At 40.7% G+C, this 23415-nt stretch overlaps 2 protein-coding genes across 3 annotated transcripts in view; one reads left to right on the top strand and one right to left on the bottom strand.

The window, feature by feature from the left end:
- Nucleotides 1-9534, bottom strand: part of hipk3b (homeodomain interacting protein kinase 3b) — a 46304-nt gene extending 36770 nt beyond the window's left edge. For both annotated transcript variants that reach the window (XM_080495499.1, XM_080495500.1), the window contains exons 1-2: nucleotides 9198-9534; nucleotides 2-186 (exon numbers count right to left, since the gene is read on the bottom strand). In XM_080495499.1, coding sequence (XP_080351625.1) covers nucleotides 2-186; nucleotides 9198-9270 — 258 coding nt within the window. In that variant the 5' untranslated portion in view covers nucleotides 9271-9534. The remainder of the gene's footprint in view (nucleotide 1; nucleotides 187-9197) is intronic.
- Nucleotides 9535-11641: 2107 nt separating this feature from the next.
- On the top strand, nucleotides 11642-22770 carry cstf3 (cleavage stimulation factor, 3' pre-RNA, subunit 3). Its single transcript, XM_080495604.1, is given in 21 exon segments — nucleotides 11642-11820; nucleotides 12433-12537; nucleotides 12739-12834; nucleotides 17188-17214; nucleotides 17216-17221; nucleotides 17901-17998; nucleotides 18081-18147; nucleotides 18221-18255; nucleotides 18344-18470; nucleotides 18582-18659; nucleotides 18777-18939; nucleotides 19626-19735; nucleotides 19839-19955; nucleotides 20050-20268; nucleotides 20563-20665; nucleotides 20797-20866; nucleotides 20963-21158; nucleotides 21246-21396; nucleotides 21789-21883; nucleotides 22014-22074; nucleotides 22272-22770. Coding segments are annotated over 21 exon segments (2151 nt in total). The 5' UTR covers nucleotides 11642-11793; the 3' UTR covers nucleotides 22472-22770.
- Nucleotides 22771-23415: the final 645 nt, after the last annotated feature.

Genomic DNA, 23415 nt, shown 5'->3' with positions numbered 1-23415 from the left:
ACGAGTGGGCTTGTTTCGTTGGGTGCACAATGCCAAGGGTTCTGCTGTTCAGATAAGTCCGCGGGTGTGCCCTGTCATGGTACACACAGCTGATGGGCTCGACTTTGAGTTTCTTCACGCTGCTAAAGGCACTTGTCTGGGTTTGATAAATGTGTGGTGGGTAGACCAAGACTTGTGAGGCCATACCTGAAAAGAAAATAGAAGACAACAGATGATTAGAAGCATAGATGCACCAACTGTTTCACAAAGATGGGCAAAATATAATTAAAAAACACAAATGCAACCACAAACCCAACAGTAGTTTTTGTCCTGAGTAATATGTTGGTCAGGATGAGTAATACTGTTTAATCACTCATCAAAAAAAAAAAAAAACAATAAAAATGGTCGAAATAGCCCTGTGTGTAGCTGATTGGGGTTACGTTTTCATTAACAGGAATGGAACAAACGAAGAAAGACCAAGACTGCTCATTTCTGTCCACTCATCACTGACGAGAAAAACAGAGCATGTGGTTGTGGGGTGTATCAGAAAACCTACACTATTCATCTCTATCCACCAGCACCTCCACACCGCAGATGACTAACTTCTCAAAGGTTTGCCTGACCTTTTGCTGCCATTTCCATGCATCCTACCACAGGTCTCTAGGCAACCAATGGTGAGTAAGTAAGGATGAGAGACAGACAGACAGAAACAACCAAGTCACAAAGCATGATGACACCTACCTCAGATAAGGTTCATTCTTTACCCCCCACCCCACCCTGCTTATGTGTGTGTTAGAGAAAGGACAACGCAAATCATGCTCATGGACAATAACTGCATCTCGTTGAAATATTCTATAACGGTACTGTGTCAACCAAATAGGAAAAACTGAGAAAAATATTGATGGTGACAATACTACATTAAAAACAAAAATCATACAAAACTGGCACTGTGACTGTATCAGACTGTCAGTATGCTGTACTTAAGTCTGTGACCTCATTTCATTGGGAACCATCAAATCCAAGCCTCCAAACTCCAAAGGTTTTATCCTCAACGAGTGCTACATTAGCAGAACTGTTTACTGAAAACCCAGACTATACATATATAATTTTTTAGGATTCCTGTGTTTCAACAAGCCACTACCATGTCTTGCTTCTCCAACTACTCAAAAACATCTGTTTCGAAATGAATGAATATTTTTGATTTCAGTGTCATGCACACTTGTGAAAACACAAACACAGGTGAGACGGTTTGAGATGTTTATGCCTCTGTGGAGTTGCCCAAAATAAACATCCCTAATGGAAAGCCTACTTGTGTTGTGATAGCAGTAGAGCGCTGAGCTACCCCTTTGACTATTCTGAGCAGCATGATAAGGTCAACCAATTCTCTTGACAGCTCTTTGCACAATCACCCTGCGCTACTGTTTGGTGGCACTGTTTACAATGTTCTCAGTTGGCCACACTTCATTAGAATATATCAACCATCGCTAAAACAAAAAGTGCCAAATGACACCAAAAAAATTTATTTGAACTAAAAAGCTTTAATCATTACACTATGACGAACACCCGGGGGAATAATGCGTGGATTATGCATTTCTTAAAAAAAAAAAAAAAAAAAAAATTTTTAAATGTGATGACTGGAATGTCAATCCAATATGCGTGGATTCAAATATTTCCTCACAGTGTCTTTCTTCATCTGTTAGCCCTGAAACAGATAGCGCCCTACCCTCCACACAGTTTTCGCTGAAATGTGTGTAATTGCTTTTGGGCCCGATGTTAACGCACCTATATTTAGTGCATTGCCTGTAGTTTCTAGCTGCCCTGCAGTAACCACAATGCAGAGAATCTGAAAATAATACACTTTGACATTCTAAAATGGGCGTTTAAGAAACTGAACTTGATGAAACTAGAACAGATTTTAATAATAGGCTCGGATGTGCAATGAGTCTTGTAATATTTATGGTTACCAAGATACACCTGTTGGATCCTTTGCTATCTTGGAAACCAAAGCTACATTTGTGGGCTGCATTTAAAGGAGCTGCAGAATTGGGATCGCGTTGTCAATCGACGACTGACGTCATCGGCCTTCCAATGCAATTTTCTAAAGAGGTGGCAGCTGAATTGGGACACAGCTTAGAGCCGAGCGCCAAAGTGCAACTTTTAGCAAATTTGGGCACTGCAGAAGTTAGATAACCCCCCAATCAAGTGAAACCATCGCAGAGGCATCTGACTGGCCCAAAATTCCCTTTGCTACAGGACAAGTCGAAACACACTGCTTGAGCTCTATCTTCAGCCACACAAAAACAAGTGGTCTTGCAACAGATGGTAAAGTCCCCACGGAGCACTGGTCTGAAAATGGAGTCGGTCTGGGATTACAAGAAGAATCACAAGAGCCTGGGTCAGTCAGAATGAACAAAATATGTGCGTAAACACATATGCAACATATTTGGAAAGGCAACTACATTTAAACCCTTTTCTTTTGTTGGAAAAGAGGATTCATAGCAAATGGGTGTTGTTTTTTTTTTTACATTGCCTTGTAAAAACTCTGCCATTAACAAATATATAAATGTGGTATTTCTCACATGTTAATATTAGATGTTGGGACTCTTTTGTTTTGACTCACCATGAAGATGTCAATACCACAATAACTCTAACAGCTGATTTTTTTTGCTTTACAAAAGATTTTTTGCTTTAACAATTGCTGTTAAAGAGTCAAATCCTTGTCAAATCAGTCCAAACTACTATCTCATTGATAAATAACATAATAGTTTGGACTCCATCTACTCAAAACTTTTGCTTTTACTGTGATAATCAGAATCTGCAGTTACGGTTTTGAGGATGTAAGGGGAAAAAAATCTAGGCAGTAACAATACCTTTAAGGGGAATGGGTTTTCCCGACATTTTACAAAGAAACTGATAGACGACAGACATCCTACACAAAAGTTTTCAAAATAACTCACAAGTGTTTCACACCACTGCAACCTCATAACAGCAGCCCTATCCACCGTCTCTTTAACGCTAAAAACATCACTGTCCATGGCCTTTACATAGCTGTGCTACAACTTGGCCTTCATCTGCCTCGGATTTAAAACATAGGAACAATCAATACTGTGATTCTAAAGCACCCACTTTAGTGTCACCAGAGTAACAGTGCCTCCTACACAGACAAGGGCAAAACTGGTGTGGTTCAGTAACAGTAACTGTTGCATAATTAGTGTGCATTCCTGCAGAGAGTTTATAGAGGGAGAGCATGCTCAGAGCTGCAGAATGCAGACAAGGCAGCAGTCCGCTGGGCAAAGGTAAAAGTGACACACCCATGGAAACAATAGGACACTTCAAGAGCACGCCTTAGTAATCTTGTCTGTTACCTTAGCTGCCAATTACATCTGAACAACACGAGGATCACAACTACAGTCTATTAATTTATGTTTGACACCGACAATTTCCAAACCACTACATTTCTAAATGATCTGAAAAAGAGAACTGCATTCTTGCAAATCATAAGGGGAAACATCTCTAAGGAGTTCATGGCAAATTACGTTTTTTTTATATATATATTTATTTACACTGGAGGATGCACTTGAGATTGAAATACCAGTTGAATCAACAAAACAAGACAAAATAATTGACTCATTTGTTTAGCTACAAAATAGACTCACTCGGTGAGAAGAGAGACGTTCAACCTGAAGATGCGAAATAGACAGTTGTTGGGATATCAGCAGCAAAACTCTAACTCTGAGGCTGTTATTACCGTCTGAAGCTAGACGCTCCCCTGGTCTTAAACGAGGCTCAAGTGGCCTTGCATTATATCCTTCAATGCTGCAAAACTTCTTTAGCAAGTCTGAGCCGCTAAGTAATTGCTTACAATCAAAAATGAAAAAGAAAATAAACAGTCGACAGCTGTCCACAATGGCCAAATGGCACTGGGTGACAAACTAAATGTGCCTTGAGAAGAAATGCTATGAACAGGCGTGAGAACTTTAACACAAGACGACCATGTGAAGGGAGAGGACAGACACAAATGCTCATCTTTTTCCACTGCAGGGGGAAAAAAAGAACCCGTTGGAGGTGGAGCCCGCCACATGGCCTCTAAGAAGAGCGGCAGACCAGACTCAACTCTTACACGAAAGCAAAAATGAGAAGCAGTGTGGAGGAAGAATGGCACAAATTGTGTAAAGCACTATATTTGTCCATAAGTTCCTTAGCCTGCAGAAAAAAACATTGCTCAGCTTTGTTTAGTGGTTGTTGCTTTTTTTTTTTGTTTGTTTTTTTGAGAAATATTTTTTGTGTGCATGAAAATATATGAAAATGTATCCAAACCTCTTTTTTTTCCATTTAAAGTGCCTGTTTGAGATTCTATAATTATCTTATTAAGAGTGTTGTTTGACATGTGGTAATCTAATTTTGATCGCCACAGAGTAGGCAAACCCTCGGGCCACCCCTGTGATCTCTGATGAAACCCCACACGGGAGGGGGTCCCAGACCCCAAGGCTTATCCCAACATGTATTCCGACCACAGATGGGGAGCAACTGGACCCCAAATGAGGCAGGTGTGCTGTGTGCACACATGCCAGCAGTCAGTAACTTTAGAAACCAGTCATGGCGATGCCACTTCAGCACTCGAAGCGAATCTGTGTTCATGTAAGCACTGCGACTTAGACTGTGCGCTATGAATATAATGTTTGCCATTCTACAGCATATCAAAAGCTTTTGCCAACATCGTGTGATTTCCATGTGTCATGTGTGTGGTAGCTCACATTCAGGACATAAAAAATAAAAAATAAAAAATCTGAAAAAGTGTGTCACTGATTAACAAAAGCATTTAGTTTGATATAATTAATCTTTGGATAATATATTTCTATGGGAATATTTCATACGCTAATGATAGTCCTATTCTTTACAGAGCTTTCATGGATCTACTAAAACCTAGATCTCAGCTTGTCCCTACTGTCAACGCGTTGATAGTATTCTCCAACGATTGTTAGAAGAAAGCAGCACAATGTTTAGAACCGTCGCCCAACAACAAGAATTTTCCTTTTTCAAACCAGTTGGCCAAACAGGCTTTTCTGTGTTGACCTTGCATATTCTTCCAACGTGTGCGTGCGTGCGTGCTCCAACAATCTAAAGCGATGCACGTTGGGCTCATAGATAACTCTGAAATTGCTATTGGTTTGGACATGAGTGGCGGTGATTGCCGGCCAGTGCTCGCAGGACAAACACAAAAGGGGGGTACACGGTGGAAAGGGTGATCCAGCAAGGGTGTACCCACTCTTCTGTTGTGTTGGTTACGGTTGGCTTCAGTCCCTCTGAGCTTATCCTGGATAAAGCCAGTATAGAACATTGGATGGATGGATGGATTTTTCTTTTCAGCCCCCGTGGGCTTTACCACACCAGAGGGTTCACCATATCAATGCAAATATCACGTGACAGAGGGAACAAAGTTAACACAACTATTCAGTGTGTGACTAAATTATGAAGTTATCACTTTGGTCATTCAATTTTTTTGGCCATTTAAAGTAAACACTGTGGTTTTCTACTTCAACACCCTCTACTTTTTCATAAATGTGGAGTCATAGAGTGCACTTTGTTTTGACACGGCCCTATAAAAATAACCGAGGAGTAGACTTTAGTCCTCACTTACTGCAGCCATCATTTCAGTAATAAACAGAGATTGCTGCCTCAGATCACAGTCCTATAACCTCACAGCTCGCAGTCGGGCTACGCCTGTGTCTCGTGAACCTGATCTTCCACAGTTATTGGATAAAAAGGCCGTCTTTTTTCGAAAGCATGTGACCTCATGGTATTTTAGCAGTGAACTTATGACCGTCATTGAGCGTTCCTACATTAGCTGCTGCTCAGTACAGTATAGAACACTAAAATACTACAGGTCGAGTGAATTGGACGTACGAAAATACACAAAGTTAATGTGATGCCGTTCGGATTTGGTGTGTTTAAAGATATTCAAAAGCAACTAACTGGCTCCAAAAGGTTTTCAGTCAAAAGTAATCCAGGCAGCTGCACTTTAAGAAAGTTCATATTTGTGGTGCAGGACTAATACATTAATTGTGAGAGGAAGGTGACAACACACTAACTTCATGACATTCCTTTGTTTACAGGAGTTTTGAGTACTCTCGCTTTCTCCTGCAATTCATAGAACTTTCCTATTATTTTCTTAACTTGAACTCCAAGAAATTTGTGAACGCATACATGGATGAATGCAACAGTAACTTGTCCCAAGGTGTATTTTGCTACGTGCCTCACCGCAATCCTGCTCTGGTGAAGGAAGAAAATAAACCTAACAAAAAATTATAATAATAATAAATAAGGTACAGCTTTGTTTTAGTTCCTCGACACTGTGGACATCGTCTCTGATAGAATGATTCACAAGTCCTTTCAGCGTCAACACCATGCAAGTGCCACAAAGCAGAGAAATTAGAAACTGCATTTGGCAGGATGGTGTATTGAAAGGTTTAGCTTGAGAGAACACATGCTGAATAAAACCCAAACAGGTCGAGCAGGCTAACACCGCTATAGCCTGCGAGAGCTGATGGACAACAAGTGGCGCGCTGCCAAAATGTTTTGAGTGGAACTCATTCAAGTGCAAGTATGTAGATATAAACAGACTCGTGGCGGTAATATTTTGAATTCTTCAGGACGTGCCGAACTAACGAGCCGTCATCCACACTGAACATGTACCAAACCATTTGGGACATATATATATATATATATATATATATATATATATATATATATACACACGCACATGTACACATTTGAGAGCAATGCTAAAAATAAATAATCTAATTAAATAATAATAATAAATGTAAACAAAACAATAAAAAACACACAAATTGAAATTATATCTCCACTATGGATAACCTCAAGTTTAATGAGAAGGAGCTATTCCGTAACAGAAAAAGAGAGCTTATGACGGAGGTTTTACTTCCTCTAATACTGGTGAGTATTAAAGCTACTCTGTTGACTAAGACGGACTCCACACCTTCTGCATTCTCGACATAACATGTAGAAATCTACAAGGGGATGAATGCATACCGGGAGTCAAAGAACATCTGAATTTCATCAGCCCAGGAGGTATATAGGTTAACTTTATTTTCTATAAAAATGTGCAAATATAAAATGTCATTATGTATTAATAAGCAAGGGGGGGAAATGTCACAAATTTCCTCTCAACAAAATAACACAGGCTTTTTACATTCCCGCAACAAGCCAGTAAAGTCCTTCGGACGTGTAGCAGCTGTCACCGAGCAGCACACGCTGAAATCCGACCCGTCCAAACAAGCGTTTACATCGATCAGCAAATCATCGATCATAACGTCATACAAACTCTTACACTAATTAAACCAGCTTGGAAACAAGGGAGCTCGGGAAAATGTTTAACCGCACTCCTCGCTATACTCGAGCATATGTCCAAAGCTTTTACCTGTTTATCCAATTGCCTCGAGTTAACTCTGCACAGTGAGTCAAAGTGAGCATTCACTCATTCGCCACTCAAATATTTAGTAATGCAAGAGCCAACACTGCAGCTTGTTGTCATGGTGGTCCTAAGCTCTCAATGACTTTGTTTTGTCCACTGACTCCCGTCTGTAAGCACGCCTCTAGATAATATCACTCCAAAACCAGACGTTAAGTTGGCCACAATGTTACGCGGACAACCACCTTCCCCCAGTACGGCAGATCTGTGTAGTCATTATATCTCCTTAACAACAACAAATAACAATTACTGTACAGCAAAACACTGTTTGCACAATTATTACAGGCCCTCGCCTTCCTCTTTCATTTCCACTACCAGCAACCTTGCTATTGCGGTTTTACAGATAAAATACAGAGTGTGGCACATGGGAACGTACAGTGAACAGGAGTATCTATGCAAAGTGAATCACACAAACACTGCAGCACAATGCTTCACTGTACTCACAGTCATCTCAAAGGTTCTCAGTATGTGCAGATAGCATCTGGTGCGGCTTCGCTAACGGGAATATTTTTAAATGCGTGCTCAGAAGAATGGAATTTGGACTGTTAAGTTAACAAAATATATTTGCATCCAAGTGTTTTTACAGACTTGAACTAAGTGTGCCTGGTACTGTTTTCTTTAAATATGTGATCCTCATATCTAAAAGAAGAAGAAAAAACACCGTATTGTGAACAATACATTACTTTTATATAGTTGTCTAAATAAATGAGTTCTGTTGAAAACAGAAACTGTAGTATTGAAGGTATCACATACAAATACTGCAGAATAACAACATTTTAGCTTGTAGTCATAGGCTCTGGATTCTAAGCCCTGGACAAGTAGTTCCAAAAGATCTGCCCTTAAAACAGGAGCTGGATTTTGTTGCCTGCCTTTAACTATTCATGCCTGCTAAGTTGCAAACAAGAACCACTGGCAATTAGTTTTTACAGCTGCTTTGCTCTCATAAAGTAAAAAAAGAGGATAAAGTCACAAAAACCAGCACATTGGTTGAAATCATCAACAAACTATTAATACTGTATATTACTGAAAAGTACCACAAAGATCTTTCGAATTTATTTATTTTTTAATTATTAATATGCATACACCCAACTCTATTATGTTAACAAGTGACATTATAAGAGGCAGCCTACAAACCTAAAATGTCACACAGTACAATGGGGAAAGATCTCCACGGTTTCGTAAACTCAGATTAGAGTTAATCTTTTTTCATTTCCTGTGCAATGTTTCGTCAACTTAATATATCGGTTAATGGTGCCTGGTGACAGCCTGAAAAGTAATCCACCACTAAAGTCTATTTAACGCAAGTGGAAATGTAATTGAGGAAACTCATAACAGATTAATAAAACGATCAATATTATGGTAAGAGTTGAAAGAATCAACGGACAGTGAAACAACACCGACACCAAACACTGCTGAGCTAAAAATGTCCACCAACGCAACTCAAGCAGCTCTGTATCCGGTTATCATAACGCGACGGGGGTTTTTTTTCCTTCTTTTTGTTTGTTTTTTTTCTTTTTTCTTTTTAGTAAATACATTTTCAGTAACGCTGAACTGGAAAACAAACGTAGGGGACGATCTTTTAAACCGTTGACACGGCAAAAAGCTCGCTAGCTAACTTTGTAGCTAAGTTATGACTTGGTAATACGCCACATCGACCCATTTCAAAAGGGTGTGATCGAAGCATCCCCCCCCCCCATTTCTCAGCCACCCCCGAGACTCGATCGCTTACCTTCACATAGAGTCACTATAAATATAATCCAGGGCTTCTCTGAACATGTTATGGACTTATAAATCCATAGCATGTACAGTTCGCCTGCATTGCTGCCATCTTGTCCTAGACGACAGGAAGGGAGAGATCGCTCTCGGTAACGCCACCATCTCCCACATTTTCAACATGAAATAACTCTTGCATGCGAGCGTCCGGGACCTCCACACCGAGCCCGGGCTGTAGCTACACTCTTCACACTCGTCTCCTTTGTCTTTGGGCTGTGTTGCCCATCTCTGAGAGGGTGTCTGCTCCCCTGTCTAGACGTGCCGTGGCGCGGCCCTGCCAGCCTCTAACATGTCCCTTTTCTCTAGCAGCAACTGAAGGCAAATGTTTGTGAACTGACGCCATCAGTCCGACCAGACCAATCGATCCCAGAGCAGAGTGTAAGGAGCTCAGAGGAGACACGGACACTGTTTATCCACGACAGCTACAACTCTGCAGTCCACTGTTTATTCAAGACAGCTACAACTCTAAAGTACACCACACTGTTTATTCATGACAGCCACAACACCAAATGAGGTATGTATTGCACAATTACCTCGAGATCTATTTTACATCCTCAAAACTTTCTTCACGCATCAGGGTGTTTAATTGAAAATTATCACACCACACTTTTATGATGGAAAGAGACCTTTTCGCCCACTTTTCACACAATACTTTTGCATACTTTTGAAACCAGTCATTATAGGATCCCCAAGCCGTTTGTAAAATATTATATGTATAATAAAGCTTTTTGCCACAGTGTCTTTTTAAATAGTTGTCCTTATTTATAGCATATTTTGTATATACCAAAAAGATGCAAATTAATAACATTTGTAAAATTAAACAATATTTTCACAAACACAAGATTACTTCAGACAACATGGTTTTGCGGATGGATTTATTTATTCAGTTGTAAAGTACTTTGGAGTTGTTTTTTCAGTTGTATATAAGATAGAAATCGTTTCAGTGTCTTTAAGTGTTTATAAATGCTCAGATGGTAACAAAGGTATAATCACAATAAAAAGCGATATCTAAAAACCGTGTCTGAAGTATTTTATTGGAGTATGTTTCCCAAGTATTACTGCTTTTATTATTTGTTTTTACTTTCCATTACTTTTTTTTTTTTTTTTTTTTGCATAGACCAGACTGCTCAGATGGTCAGTCTGCCTCAAGCTGACAAAAAAAGCTGCTCCTAAACCCCCAGTGTCTGAGAAGGTAGGCTGTAATCTAATCCACGAAAAGACATTTGCCTTTGTCAGTCCTTATCTGTCCCCACCCCAGTTTCAGACAACAAACCACTCGGCTTGGTCAGCTGGAGAACAGGTGTGGATACTTCTTGTCCAACTTGATTTATCATCAGTGAGCACAGCTGTTGTGGTAGCGAGGGAACTCGAGACACACGTGCATTAACCATATTTAGCTTATCGGGAAGGATACATCACGAGGCCGGTGTATTGATCCCCTTCTGTCTCACCCGATATAACATCAGAAGCAAATAACTTCGTGCTTGGCTTCGTTGCCTCCATTTTCTCGACAAGGTTTGGGTCTACTGACACAATCCACACCCAACACATTTGATGCTTGCGTGTAGATTAAGGACGCATACTGTTCACGTAGACTGGATACATTCTTGTAAAAGTTTTGAATAGTGGGAAAGACCATCTCTGTTTACTTGCTGGTGGATCACTGCTCTGCGTTTCTTTGCTCTGGTCTGTTTGGGTAGCTGACATACAAGCGCGCGCTCCTGGTGGCCGTCGTGTGTCTCCCCCTACCGGCCACGAGGCGAATGTCTTTGGGTCCGACATAATCGGCTTTTGTTGCGTTTTTGTGGAGAGATATTTCAGAATTTTAGAAAAGAATTGATGGCATCGTCGATGTTTCTTTGCATGAGAGGAATAGAGGTTTACATAAAATAATTAGGAATAGAGATTAAGCGAGTAAATGCCAATGTTTAGAGTGAGAAGTCGCCATTAAACTTCGATTGAATTAGAAAACGAAAACCAATCTGCTATTGATTGAATCACCTGAAAGGAGACACAAAGGACATACACGTATTTTGTAGACAAAGGTATTTTCCTCTGTACTCAACTGCATTTATTTCACGTGCAATAAAATCCCCTATGCTTCCTCTTTCTTCTGGAACATTGCTGTTGTAACATTTTGTTGGATGACCAATCATCATATGTTTAAGTATTGTAAATGGCGTTTGACCAGAGGTGGAAAGTTAAGGGCAACTAAAAGTTTGCGCTCTTGTTTACTTAGTTTTGCGTCGTTTGTGTCCTGGGCGCAGAACGTCATTTTGAAAATCCCGTCCCGGATTTGTGGTTTGGTAATTGTACTTGTTTTGAAGGGCCGCACCGGAAGTGTGGCTACTGTTGCAGCGGAACCACCGGATGGTTCACGCCATTTTAAGACACCGAGCCCGTTTCAACCGCGAGTGGTTGCTACGCTGTGCGATCGACCTCTTGTGAAGCTATGCCGATTATTTAGTATTTTGTAAAACGCGCCACTACGTTTGTATTCACACATTAATCCAGTCGGTAACGCGTTGGTTACCCAGATCACTCATCCAGCCATGACGACCGAGGGAGCAGCCGACCAGGTAGCTACATGCACCTCCACTGCGTGGCTAGCTAGTCCACAAATCCATACCTCGGCGTGTTCCGCCGTGTGTTCATTCATTCAGATAATATCAGAAACTCTTTCTTAAATGTGCATTCAGCGTCGACCTGTTCCCCCATAATATCAACCGAAGTCGCGTTGATGCAGCGATCACTCGAGTTTTCTTGCCGTGAAGCCTTAACGTTAGCATGTAGCACGCCTAGCATTGTTGCTACTGAACGCGAGTTTCATCGTCCACGGTTAATTGGGCGTTTTCGCAATATTGGAACATGATTGTTTCGTGCTTTCATATATGATTTCCTCGCGTTGAAACATCTTGTCACGTGCACAAGCTAATCTAAGCCAAGATCAGTGTTTAGCAGTGGATAACTTGATTTGCTCATAACCACTCGTCTCGTGTTTCTTATTCTCGTACAATCGTATAAACGTGTTTCTAAGGTCCAATAATGAATTATCCACCCATGCCCATTGTCTCCGTCTAGTGTCTCGTCGGTCCTATTTCACCCCGGGCTTGTGTTGTAGCCATCACATTGGGTTTTTTTCCCCCCCTCAAAGATATCAAGCATTTTTGTCCTGTTGTGTTGTGTTGCAGGCTGCAACAGAGTACATCCCCGAGAAGGTGAAGAAGGCAGAGAAGAAGTTGGAAGAAAACCCATATGACCTTGACGCTTGGAGCATTCTGATTCGAGAAGCACAGGTTTAGTGACACAGAGTTGTATTCCTGGGGGTTAAGGAATCTGGGGAATAAGGGTGGCTGGGGTGGGGAATTCACGAGTTATTCTTTTGTTTAAAAACATCTCTTACATCGTTTCTACCCCTCAACATGATTGACATCACTGCTTTTCTTTAATTTTAGATGTTGAATAGTGTTCAATGTAAATGCGTTCTCCTCCTTTAGAACCAACCCATAGATAAAGCGAGGAAGACATATGAACGACTTGTCTCGCAATTCCCAAGTTCCGGCAGATTCTGGAAGCTATTCATTGAAGCTGAGGTTAATACGTTTTCTTTTCTTCAGTGTGCATGGCTGGGTTTTTTCTAACATGATCAACAATGTGAATTTCACACACCCAATTTGTTTATTTCAGTGAAGTTTAAAGGCACAATTCTTTTGTTGCACTGCAGAGCCTGGTTACTGTAGCTTCTCCATAGTTTTAGTTGAACAATATTAGTAGCTTATTGAATAAAGTCATTTAAAACTGCAGTAAAAAGTTTACGTAGAACTTTTGGAAGCAGTGTACCTGGCTTTTGTCCATTTTTTTTATTTATTTTTATTTTATTTTAAAAGATTGTGTCTTTAAAGCCAAACAAAGGGGAAATTAGCTCTAAACCTCTTACTTTTTTTCCAAATATTTCTCATGTTCCCAGGATTTCAAAAACGATATCTGCGTCGTTTTTTGTTTTTTTTTAAACGGGGGTAAAGTGCATTTGTTGCATGTTTGGTCTGCAACAGTATTAAAACTATTTTTAATAGTATTTGGAGTGCATTATCCTTTTATTCACTTGTCGTGTCAATTTATTGCCTCCTGTGTCATTTCTTTTGGATGACTTTATAAACAAAGTATTTTGTTTGTGTGGCCCATTCTTTCCCTGGAGACAATACAAACCTTGATGACATCAACAGGCTACTGATATTAATAGGGTGATTATGGTACTATCCCTTGCACATATATGTATATATCTATATCCCCCCCCACCCCCACCCACTCGTCCTAGCAATTCCTGATGCCCACCACCTCTGCAAACCACTCCCACACCCTGATATGAAATGCATTGACACAACTTTCACAGAGGTATCGAGTGGAGGGGCCAGTGTGTATTTCTGGGAAATGGTGACCTCTATTCTGTCAATTAAATATTAACTGCAGATTTATCTTGGAACTTGTAGTAACTGGTTGTGGGGATGTTGTGTTCAAAAATATTTACTGTTTAGGTAAAATGGGAGGGGAAAGATGAGGCTCCTCAGGCTAAAACCGCAGTTATTTCACATGATTCCATAATCTGCTCCCGAGTAAAGCCAAACTACCAAAAAAAAAAGAAAAGCAATTTAATTAGTTTGTGCTACACTGTTTTGAAGAAAAACATTGAATGCCAGAATGCAATACATGTAGCACACACAGTTAACATAATGTTCATGGAAATGTTTAGAGTGGTGAACATAGAATAAATACAGCCCATACATAGTGATCCATTTGTAATTAAGATTTAAAAGTAACAAAAATGGTGCAAAATTTAAAAAAATAGATACACATGACATACAGTCGCCAATTTGTGGTTATTCGCAGACAGTAATCTCTAACTAAATATTAGCCTGATTATTACCCACGTTTGTTCCACTGAGTCAGCTTCCCACCGATCAAAATTCCAATTCTTTTTTTTTTTTCCCTCCAATATCCTGTCAGCCTTTTTTTTTTTTTTTTTTTTTAAAGAGGCTAGCTTTCTTAGTCAAACCCAAACTACCAACCTGAGGTTTTTCCTTTGGAGGTTATCATTTGCAGAAAAGGCCAACTGGATACTTTTGCTTTAAAAAGAAAAAAAATCACTGTTTAGTAGTTCAAAGCATGTTTTACTAACTCGGCTTGCTATATTTGTATAAAACCTCCCCCGTGGTAAGTATGGACGGTCACTCAGCAGACCTGGCCAATAATGGGCCACATGCGGCCGCCTGACGGGCCTGTGGGCCCAATGAGAGATTAGGAATAATGATTATCTCCAGATAATGCATGCAATACAAGTGATTTGCTTTTTGAAAGTGCAAGCCTTGTTTTTTCGTACATAGCTCATGGTTGTGGGTGTCCCTTTCGCTGTGTTGGGAGATAAATTTGAATGTCCTATTATCAGTCAAAACATGCAAAGAATTGGAACTTTTACTGCAGATGCAGAACAGAAACAAGCTTATCGAACCCACATAATGTTCTTTCGCTTTTTTTTTCTTCTTTTTTATGCCACAAATTTGCATTGAGCAGAACTGAGTTAAGCCTATGACCCAGCATTCCACTGTAGCTTCAAGAAGAATCAGTAATTCACTGGAGACATACAGACAAATATGAATTTCCATCCATATATCAGCCAAGTGTGTTTTCTGTTGGTGTGTTTGAGAAACAAATTGCCCACCATGCAACTCACTATGGCTCTTTCATCATTCACACTTTTTAAGGCCAATTTGTAGAATTCACTAAGCTTTTATTCGCCCAATTCCAAGTTGCTTTTAGCGAAGGCCAGCAGCTCACAGCTTGAGCCCCCGGGGTTATTAATTTGTGCGTGCACATAACTGAAGGACCCCGTTGAGGGCAAACGGCTTCAGGAGACTTTGCTTATGCTTTTTGAAAATTGTTTTCTTGGATTAGTGGCTAAAATACAGTGTTGAACTACAGTTAAACCGCGACTGCAGAGACTTAAGAAATGCCAAAACATGGTTCCTTATAGAAAAGCATCATAATGGAGCTTTGCCTACCACATCTGAAAGCATGATACAAATGACATAGCTAACCATCTGCACTGTGTGCAAATTATTGACATGTCAGGAAGTAAGATCACTTTGTCCTAAATGAGCTCATAAGAGCACCAGTAATTTACCCCCCCCACCCACCATTTGAATTTGTGCTGATTTAAGCAAAACTGGGATTCTGGAGGTGTGCGAGTATGTATGTCACAACTTGATCGCTCCACACGCTGCATGATGAGTCTTAACTATTTCTTGTTTCTCATGCACTTGACATCATGAGACTTTGTCCTTAACAGCAGTTAGGAACTGTCGGCATTAATCAGCTTAACTCTAATGTCTTTCTTTATAGTCTGCAAGTGTTGTGCCCATTCATCTCCCATCAAACTCACACTTTAATAAAGTCATTCATAGTTTTTTCCCTTCCTTCACTTTTTGACATAATTTATTCCAAATACATCCCTGACTCGAAGAGTTTAGGTCTCTAGTGCCCCTTACATCGTCCTGCCTAATGTGTAACTGCCTAATTGTCTTCTCCAAGTTGAAAGTGCCTAAATGATGAGTTGCAGATATTTTGAGTAAATTGACTTCAGTAGCTTTTTAAAAAAGAGTTTTACATTAATTGGGCGATGTTCAAAAGTGCTCAGTCGAATCTGAAAAGATGTGGTTTGTGACTCAACCAGGGGTCATTAATACATGCATGGAAATGTATCTTTATATTTATGACACATTTGACTTTACATGGGAAATAATGCCGATTTATTTTATTAAACTACATAAAAACATATGACTTGCATCCAATGGTTTTTTTCACTTAAGTAAATGTTTTCTTAAATGACAGCGTTAATGTGTAACATCTGAAACCTGAAATGTACTATTTAGACAAACTTAAATTGTATTTTTATGACCTAAACCCTCTGATTTTCAGTCGAACATGTAAGATAATTGATTCTGCGTTCACTGTACAGTTTAATTTTAAAGTCTATTCTCTAAAATATCTTCAATTAAATTGATTACCAATTGCTTTATTTAAAAACTACGGAAAAGCTGTACCATATAACTTGAATATGCTATATAGTGGGAACAGTTCATTGTTTGTGTTAAATGATATTTTAGCCTTCAGAGCCTCACAACCCCTGATTAAACCAGTCAATATTTACAATGAACTAGTTGGACGGGCTTCGATTAAGTCAGTATTTGTCTGTTTGTGAATAAGTTATCAACAAAGTTCAGTCTAAATTCATGAGACAAGCCTGTTTTTTGTAGAAATTGTCATGTCATTTTCTACAAAATACCCCCGAACCTCTTCCTTATTAGGTCCAGATAAATATAATCTTACATCCCAGTACTCCTTTCTCAGTCTGTAGGGGATATTTTCCAGCCAACTATTGTTTTTTGTCACAACAAGCCATGTTTAGCACATTTCTTGTTTTTTTTCTTCTCCAAAGCACACTAATGATAATAGAGAGATAAAGCAGGTCTGCAGAACAAGTAACAATCTCATTAACTCGACATTAAGTCCACTACTGCAACAACCCCCCCAGAAACACCAGTGAAACAGTGAAAGTAAAGTGATGTTGAAAACAACACGGCTGCTTTTCAGCATTTTTTGGGGGGGTTTGTTTGTTTTAATTAATATTCTAATTCTGCATTATCTGTTGTGGGTTCTGTGGCACAAATATAAAGGAAATAAACCCCTTTTCAAACGTAATTTGTCATTCTTGTGTGAATTTCACTTTGTTGATCCTCTGGTGTGTGTGTGTGTGTGTGTGTGTGTGTGTGTGTGTGTGTGTGTGTGTAAGCAAGCGTGTTTGGTAACATTTGCATGAGTGCATGCTTCCTGTAAACGCCTCTTGAGCAGAGGAGATACTTGTATTAACATTGCATTTACACTCTCATTTGCAGATCAAGGCTAAAAACTATGACAAGGTAGGAAAAGGTAAGTGTCCATCACACTCGTGGAAACTGATAGAACCGTAACCACATGTTCCAAGTGAACATTTCAATTTTACCAAGCTCACAGAAGATGGTGTGTTTTTCATTTTTTGGTACAAAAGAAAAGTTGTTCCAGATTTTATTACAAACCTGCATTTTGTTTTTTTGTTGTTGTTTTTTATAATTACCAAAAGTACATATATGTAACCTTAATCATTGTGTTATTTTCGATCATTTAATTGTTCACCTCTGCACCCCCCCCCCCCCCCCCCCACCTCTATTGTTTTCATTATTACCAATAAATCCTACAAGACTTTTGATAAATGTCTACTTTGTTCAGAATTTGTCCGAGTTCAACACATCCTCCACGATTCAAACCAGTTTTGAGTGTTTTCTCTTGAGTTTGGAGGAGCTCACTGATAAGTAGGCCACGAGCAGAATGCCTGAAGTGTTGTGCTGGATGAAAGCTGGAACCTCCCCGCCCCCACCCCCCTCTAAATCGGGCTTTTCTGGCTTGTCTCCATGTGGCTGGTAATCCCACAACATGGCATAAACAACCACTTTTTTTATATTAGTTTGAACATGGGTTTATTGCAGTCAAATCCCCAAAATGCACATGGGCCCGTAGACCTTTACTCTCATTGCTTCCCAGTTGTTTACCTCACATCTTTCTGCTCACACAGTTGTTTCAGAGGTGTCTAATGAAAGTCTTGCACATTGACCTGTGGAAATGCTACCTCTCATATGTCCGAGAAACCAAAGGGAAGCTTCCCAGCTACAAGTAAGGCAACGTTCTCATATGCGGCTTTTGCTGTGAAATCCATTTGTTATGTCCTACATTTCTTTAATTTCTTTTACTCCAGAGAGAAGATGGCCCAGGCATATGACTTCGCTCTGGATAAAATCGGCATGGAAATCATGTCTTATCAGGTACACACATGCAATCTGGTCGCCTGTGCCAGCTAATAAGAGCCGTTTGTAACTACTGTCGCCTCTTTTGCAGATTTGGGTGGACTACATCAACTTCCTCAAAGGAGTGTAAGTGTTTCCACCTGTGATGTTGTGAGCCCTCCCGATTCAGTACCGGGAGAACTTCCATTGACTCTTGTGTGTGGTGTTTGATCAGTGAGGCGGTGGGCTCATATGCAGAGAACCAGAGGATCACCGCAGTTCGTAGGGTTTATCAGCGAGGCTGCGTGAACCCCATGATCAACATCGAGCAGCTCTGGAGAGATTACAGCAAATATGAGGAGGTGAGTGAGCCACCCACACTTATTTCTTCTGTGTCCTCTCATTGTGTCATTTGAACTTTTCGAATGTACCAGCGCTGGAAAGAAACCTGACTTTTCCTTTTGGGATTAAAGGGAATCAATGTGCATTTGGCCAAAAAGATGATTGAGGATCGGAGTCGAGACTACATGAATGCCAGGAGGGTGGCAAAGGTGAGACACTGAAACGGAACGAAATGTCACAAGCACGTACCGACCTGTTTTCAGTCCATCTGATATGCACTGTTTTCCTCAAATTGTACATACTGGTCCGCGTTTGGCACAATTCAGGAGTATGAGACCGTGATGAAAGGGCTGGACAGGAATGCGCCCTCAGTCCCTCCCCAGAACTCCCCGCAGGAGGCACAGCAAGTAGAGATGTGGAAGAAGTACATCCAGTGGGAGAAAAGCAATCCACTGCGCACAGAAGACCAGACCCTCATCACAAAGAGAGGTGACCACTTGTAGCCGAGATATACGGCACCATGACTTTAGAATCATTTTTCTATCTCTGCTCCACATCTGAGGCCTTTAATTGTACTGGTATGTCACTTTAATGGGATTCATAAGTGCATCACAAATCATTGGAATATGATGGATTGGCTCATCTCATCTCAAAACTAACATTTAAGGTGTTTTTTTTACACACATCTGAACCATTCAAGGGCTTTTTGTTTTCTATAGATGATAACAAGTGACCATAATCATCCCAATCAATTAAAAAGAAAAAGAAGAAGCTTGAAACTTTTTAGTTTATGTTATGAGTTTTTTAATATATTTTATAATGTTCCTGTGAATATTGGATGGATATTTCATTCTGCATTTAGCCACTAGGGGGCAGACATGTACAGTTTGGTCGTGTTCGAAACAAGAGAGCTGGGGCTCCTCTGACCTTTGGCCTCTGTGATCACTTCACTTTTCTCACAGAAACTCATGTGTGTGAACATCAAAGTTTGTCTACGTTGCTCATTTCTTGCACAACTTATTGGCTCTAACAACACAATCCCACTGGCATCCAAAAAGATAGAGAAGTAAACTACAGTGTCTGATCTGAATAATGTAAGTTTCTGGTTTAGATTAAGTGACTCAGTATTTCCTCAGACGAGACGATGTAGTTAATTGTTGTGTTGTGGGTTGCAGTGATGTTTGCCTATGAGCAGTGCCTGCTCGTGCTGGGCCATCATCCTGACATATGGTATGAAGCAGCCCAGTATCTGGAGCAGTCCAGCAAACTACTGGCAGAAAAAGGGGTAAGGGATACAACCAGTCATTTATTTTGAAATAAATCAACTGTAAAGTCTGGCATTCTACCGACCCTTTGAAAATGTATTGCTGTGCTTTTCTCTCATTTAGGACATGAATAATTCCAAACTGTTTAGCGATGAGGCAGCGAACATCTACGAGCGTGCCATCGGGACTCTTCTGAAAAAGAACATGCTTCTGTACTTTTCATTTGCTGACTATGAAGAAGTGAGTATTTGGATTTGGCGTTCCGGCATTACCTACCTGAGGCAGTAAGGAACACCAGGACCCATCAGCAACGTCTCCTCTCCTGTCCCCACAGAGCCGCATGAAGTACGAGAAGGTCCACAGCATCTACAACAAACTACTGGCCATTGAGGACATCGACCCCACGCTGGTCTACATCCAGTACATGAAGTTCGCCCGGAGGGCAGAGGGCATCAAATCGGGCCGCACCATCTTCAAAAAGGCCCGCGAGGATCTACGCACGCGTCACCATGTGTACGTGACTGCAGCACTGATGGAGTACTACTGCAGCAAGGTAACGGCTCCTTTACACTTGAAGACTATTTTCAAAATCTCCCTTTTAATTGTTTTTTTTTTTTTTATGACAATGATATTTATTTTCTTTAAAGCACACAATGAAATACATAGTAATCTGGTTACAAATGTATCCAAAAAAATTACTTTCCTCCTGCTTTTATTTAAGGTCCACCACATTTCCAAACCCACTGGATTAATGTTTGCACAATGTATCAGTCTCAATACATATCTCTGCTATTGAATTCCTCAGGAAGCTTGCGTGTCTTTTTTTTCAATTTTTTTTAAACAACAGGATAAATCAGTGGCCTTTAAGATTTTCGAGCTTGGATTGAAGAAATACGGAGACATTCCAGAGTACATACTTGCGTACATCGATTACCTCTCACACCTCAACGGTATGTAAATCTGTGCTGTTATTTTTGATGCACGTGAAATCCCCAAAAAAAAGTGATGTCTTAAATGAATAGAAACGTGATGAAGGTCAGTAAAACCAAGTGTGACGTTGTTTTTGTGTTTTCCTCACCAGAGGACAACAACACTAGAGTTCTGTTTGAACGTGTCCTCACCTCAGGAAGCCTATCACCAGAGAAGTCGGGGTAAGCCGGGGTCAGCCGTTCATGTAGCGCCTCTTCTGTTTGCATGAGTCGCACATGTGACGGTCTTGGTGACATTTGTTGACTCGTCCTCCTCAGTGAGATCTGGGCTCGGTTCCTGGCCTTTGAGAGCAACATCGGAGACCTGGCCAGTATTCTGAAAGTGGAGCGCCGACGTTTCACTGCCTTCAAGGACGAGTACGAAGGCAAAGAAACGGCCTTACTCGTAGACAGATACAAGTTCATGGACCTGTATCCCTGCTCCGCTAGTGAGCTGAAGGCTCTAGGATACAAGGTGTGGATTTTCTCCTTTTGTGGGCTCCCCTTTTCTTTTTCGTGACATCAACTGATATTTAACATGTGAAGTGCTCGGTTTTTGCAGGATGTGTCCCGTGCCAAACTGGCTGCACTACTTCCAGAGACTGTGGTGGCTCCCTCTGCGCCAACATCAAAAGACGAGGCCGACCGTAAACCCGAGTACCCAAAGCCAGACACCAATCAGATGATCCCGTTCCAGCCACGTCACCTCGCTCGTACGTAGTCAGAATCGGGGAATCTGTGTCTTAATATTGTCGTCGTTACGAGTGTCAAGTTTTTTTTCTAAAACTACAAATTGTAACTTGTGTTAGTTTCAGTCGTCAGTGCACAAGATTTAATTGTGTATTTATACTGACTATAGGGTCTTGAATCACAGAATTAAAAAAAAAAGAAAAAAGATTTATATATTTTAGTGATTCTACAATCCAGGATTCAGACCTTTGATTGTTTCATAGGTCTGCACTGTGCTCACATGCTCCTTTTGCTTTATGATCGTATGAACTGCTTCTGTCCACATGATCCTTTTATCTCTGATCTTTTCCTTTTGATTCTGATCAGGAGATACGGGAGCATTTTCGCTCACACAGATTTGTTGTATTCCCCACAGCTCCAGGTTTACACCCCGTCCCCGGTGGAGTTTTCCCAGTCCCTCCCGCTGCTGTTATTCTAATGAAGTTGCTGCCTCCGCCTACGTGCTTCACTGTGAGTATCAGCAGCTTAATGCGATCAACCTCATATTGATGGGCAATGAAGAAGAAGCGTCTGCAGCTGTTTACCCACCCCCGCCCACTGCGCTGGCATTCAAGGAGTCTGTGGTTGTCTCTTGCTGCAGGGTCCCTTTGTTCAAGTGGATGAGCTCATGGAAACGTTCAGGAGATGCACACTTCCTGAGAGTAAGTTGCTTTTGTCAGCACTTGAAGTGGATCGGGAAGCATTTCACTTTTAGACGGGGCGAGCAACACGTGCCCGTGGTGATGGAAGCGTCAATCAGTGACCAGCGAGGCACTTCTGAATGACAGCTGTCATGATATGGTGTACTAAATTGTCGTTCCACTGTCGGATACGCTGCTGACATATTCCCTCTGTGTAGCTGTCGACGCCGCCGTAGAGCTGATCACTGGCAGACAGCCCGATGCCGGAGGGGAGGGCAACGGATCCATGGAGAACCACGCCGTTGCCAAGTCGCTCAAGAGACCCAATGCAGACTCGGACGAGGAGGACGACAAAGGAGCCGTGGCTCCACCAATACACGACATCTACCGATCGCGCCAACAGAAGAGGATCCGATAAAACAACCAACACAGTAAAGGCTTTGAGAATGTAACTTGAACAGATGATTATGTTCCTGTCTCTGTACAGAAAACAAGCATAAACACACACACACACGGTCACCCAGATGTACGTACCTTATGCACACCCGACTGTTTTTGTGCATTTTATTTTGTCAACAGTTTTTATTTTTAAAGACTGAACAATATTCTGTACATTTTTTTAAGTTCAGCCCCTGATTTTGGCACACAGCTCAGTTTTGGCCTTGTTGTGTTCCACGGATCACAAATGGAAGCAAGGTTGTTTTTTTTTGTTTTGTTCTTTTGTCCTGTTTGTTTTTTTAGATAACTGAAGGAACTACAACTCCTCAATAAAAGTGGAAAGTAATTCAAGAAACTACGTGTCCTTTAATTGACTTTCAAATTATTTTGAATGAAGTATTTCCTGTTAAGGATTGGAAACATGTCCAGGATGTATCCGACCTCCACCTATAGGCCTTGATCCTGGAGGGCCACAGCCCTGCATGTTTTCCATGTCTCCTCCGGGCGAGTTTAAAGCCCCTGCTCTCGGGCTTTATGGAAGATGGATGAATGAGTGGACTTCTCTTGAAGCACAGCAGCTACAGTCGTTATGCCCACCAGTAGGGGGCAACCGTGGCACTAAGTTGGTAAATGAATGTTTTGCCACTCTGAAATCAAATTTCATCTCCACAATGGATGAGTAACCTGTACACCTAAAGATTAATCTAACGTTGATTACTGAAAATGATTAACTTCATACTCAGTCTTCAACACAAACAAAGTCATATAACATTACCCTGGAATCTACTTTGATATTTACTCAGTTTTGAAATAACTGCTGCTCTGAAGTACTAATTACTCAGTTACTTTTTTGAGAATCTACCAGGTTATTAATTGCTTGGATGTTGTTTCAATTGACTGACCATGCCATTTACAATGCACCCA

The sequence above is a fragment of the Blennius ocellaris genome (assembly GCF_963422515.1).
Source record: "Blennius ocellaris genome assembly, chromosome: 1".
Lineage (NCBI taxonomy): Eukaryota > Metazoa > Chordata > Actinopteri > Blenniiformes > Blenniidae > Blennius > Blennius ocellaris.
The sequence above is the reverse complement of the archived record's forward strand: the minus strand, read 5'-3'. Positions and strand labels throughout refer to the sequence as shown.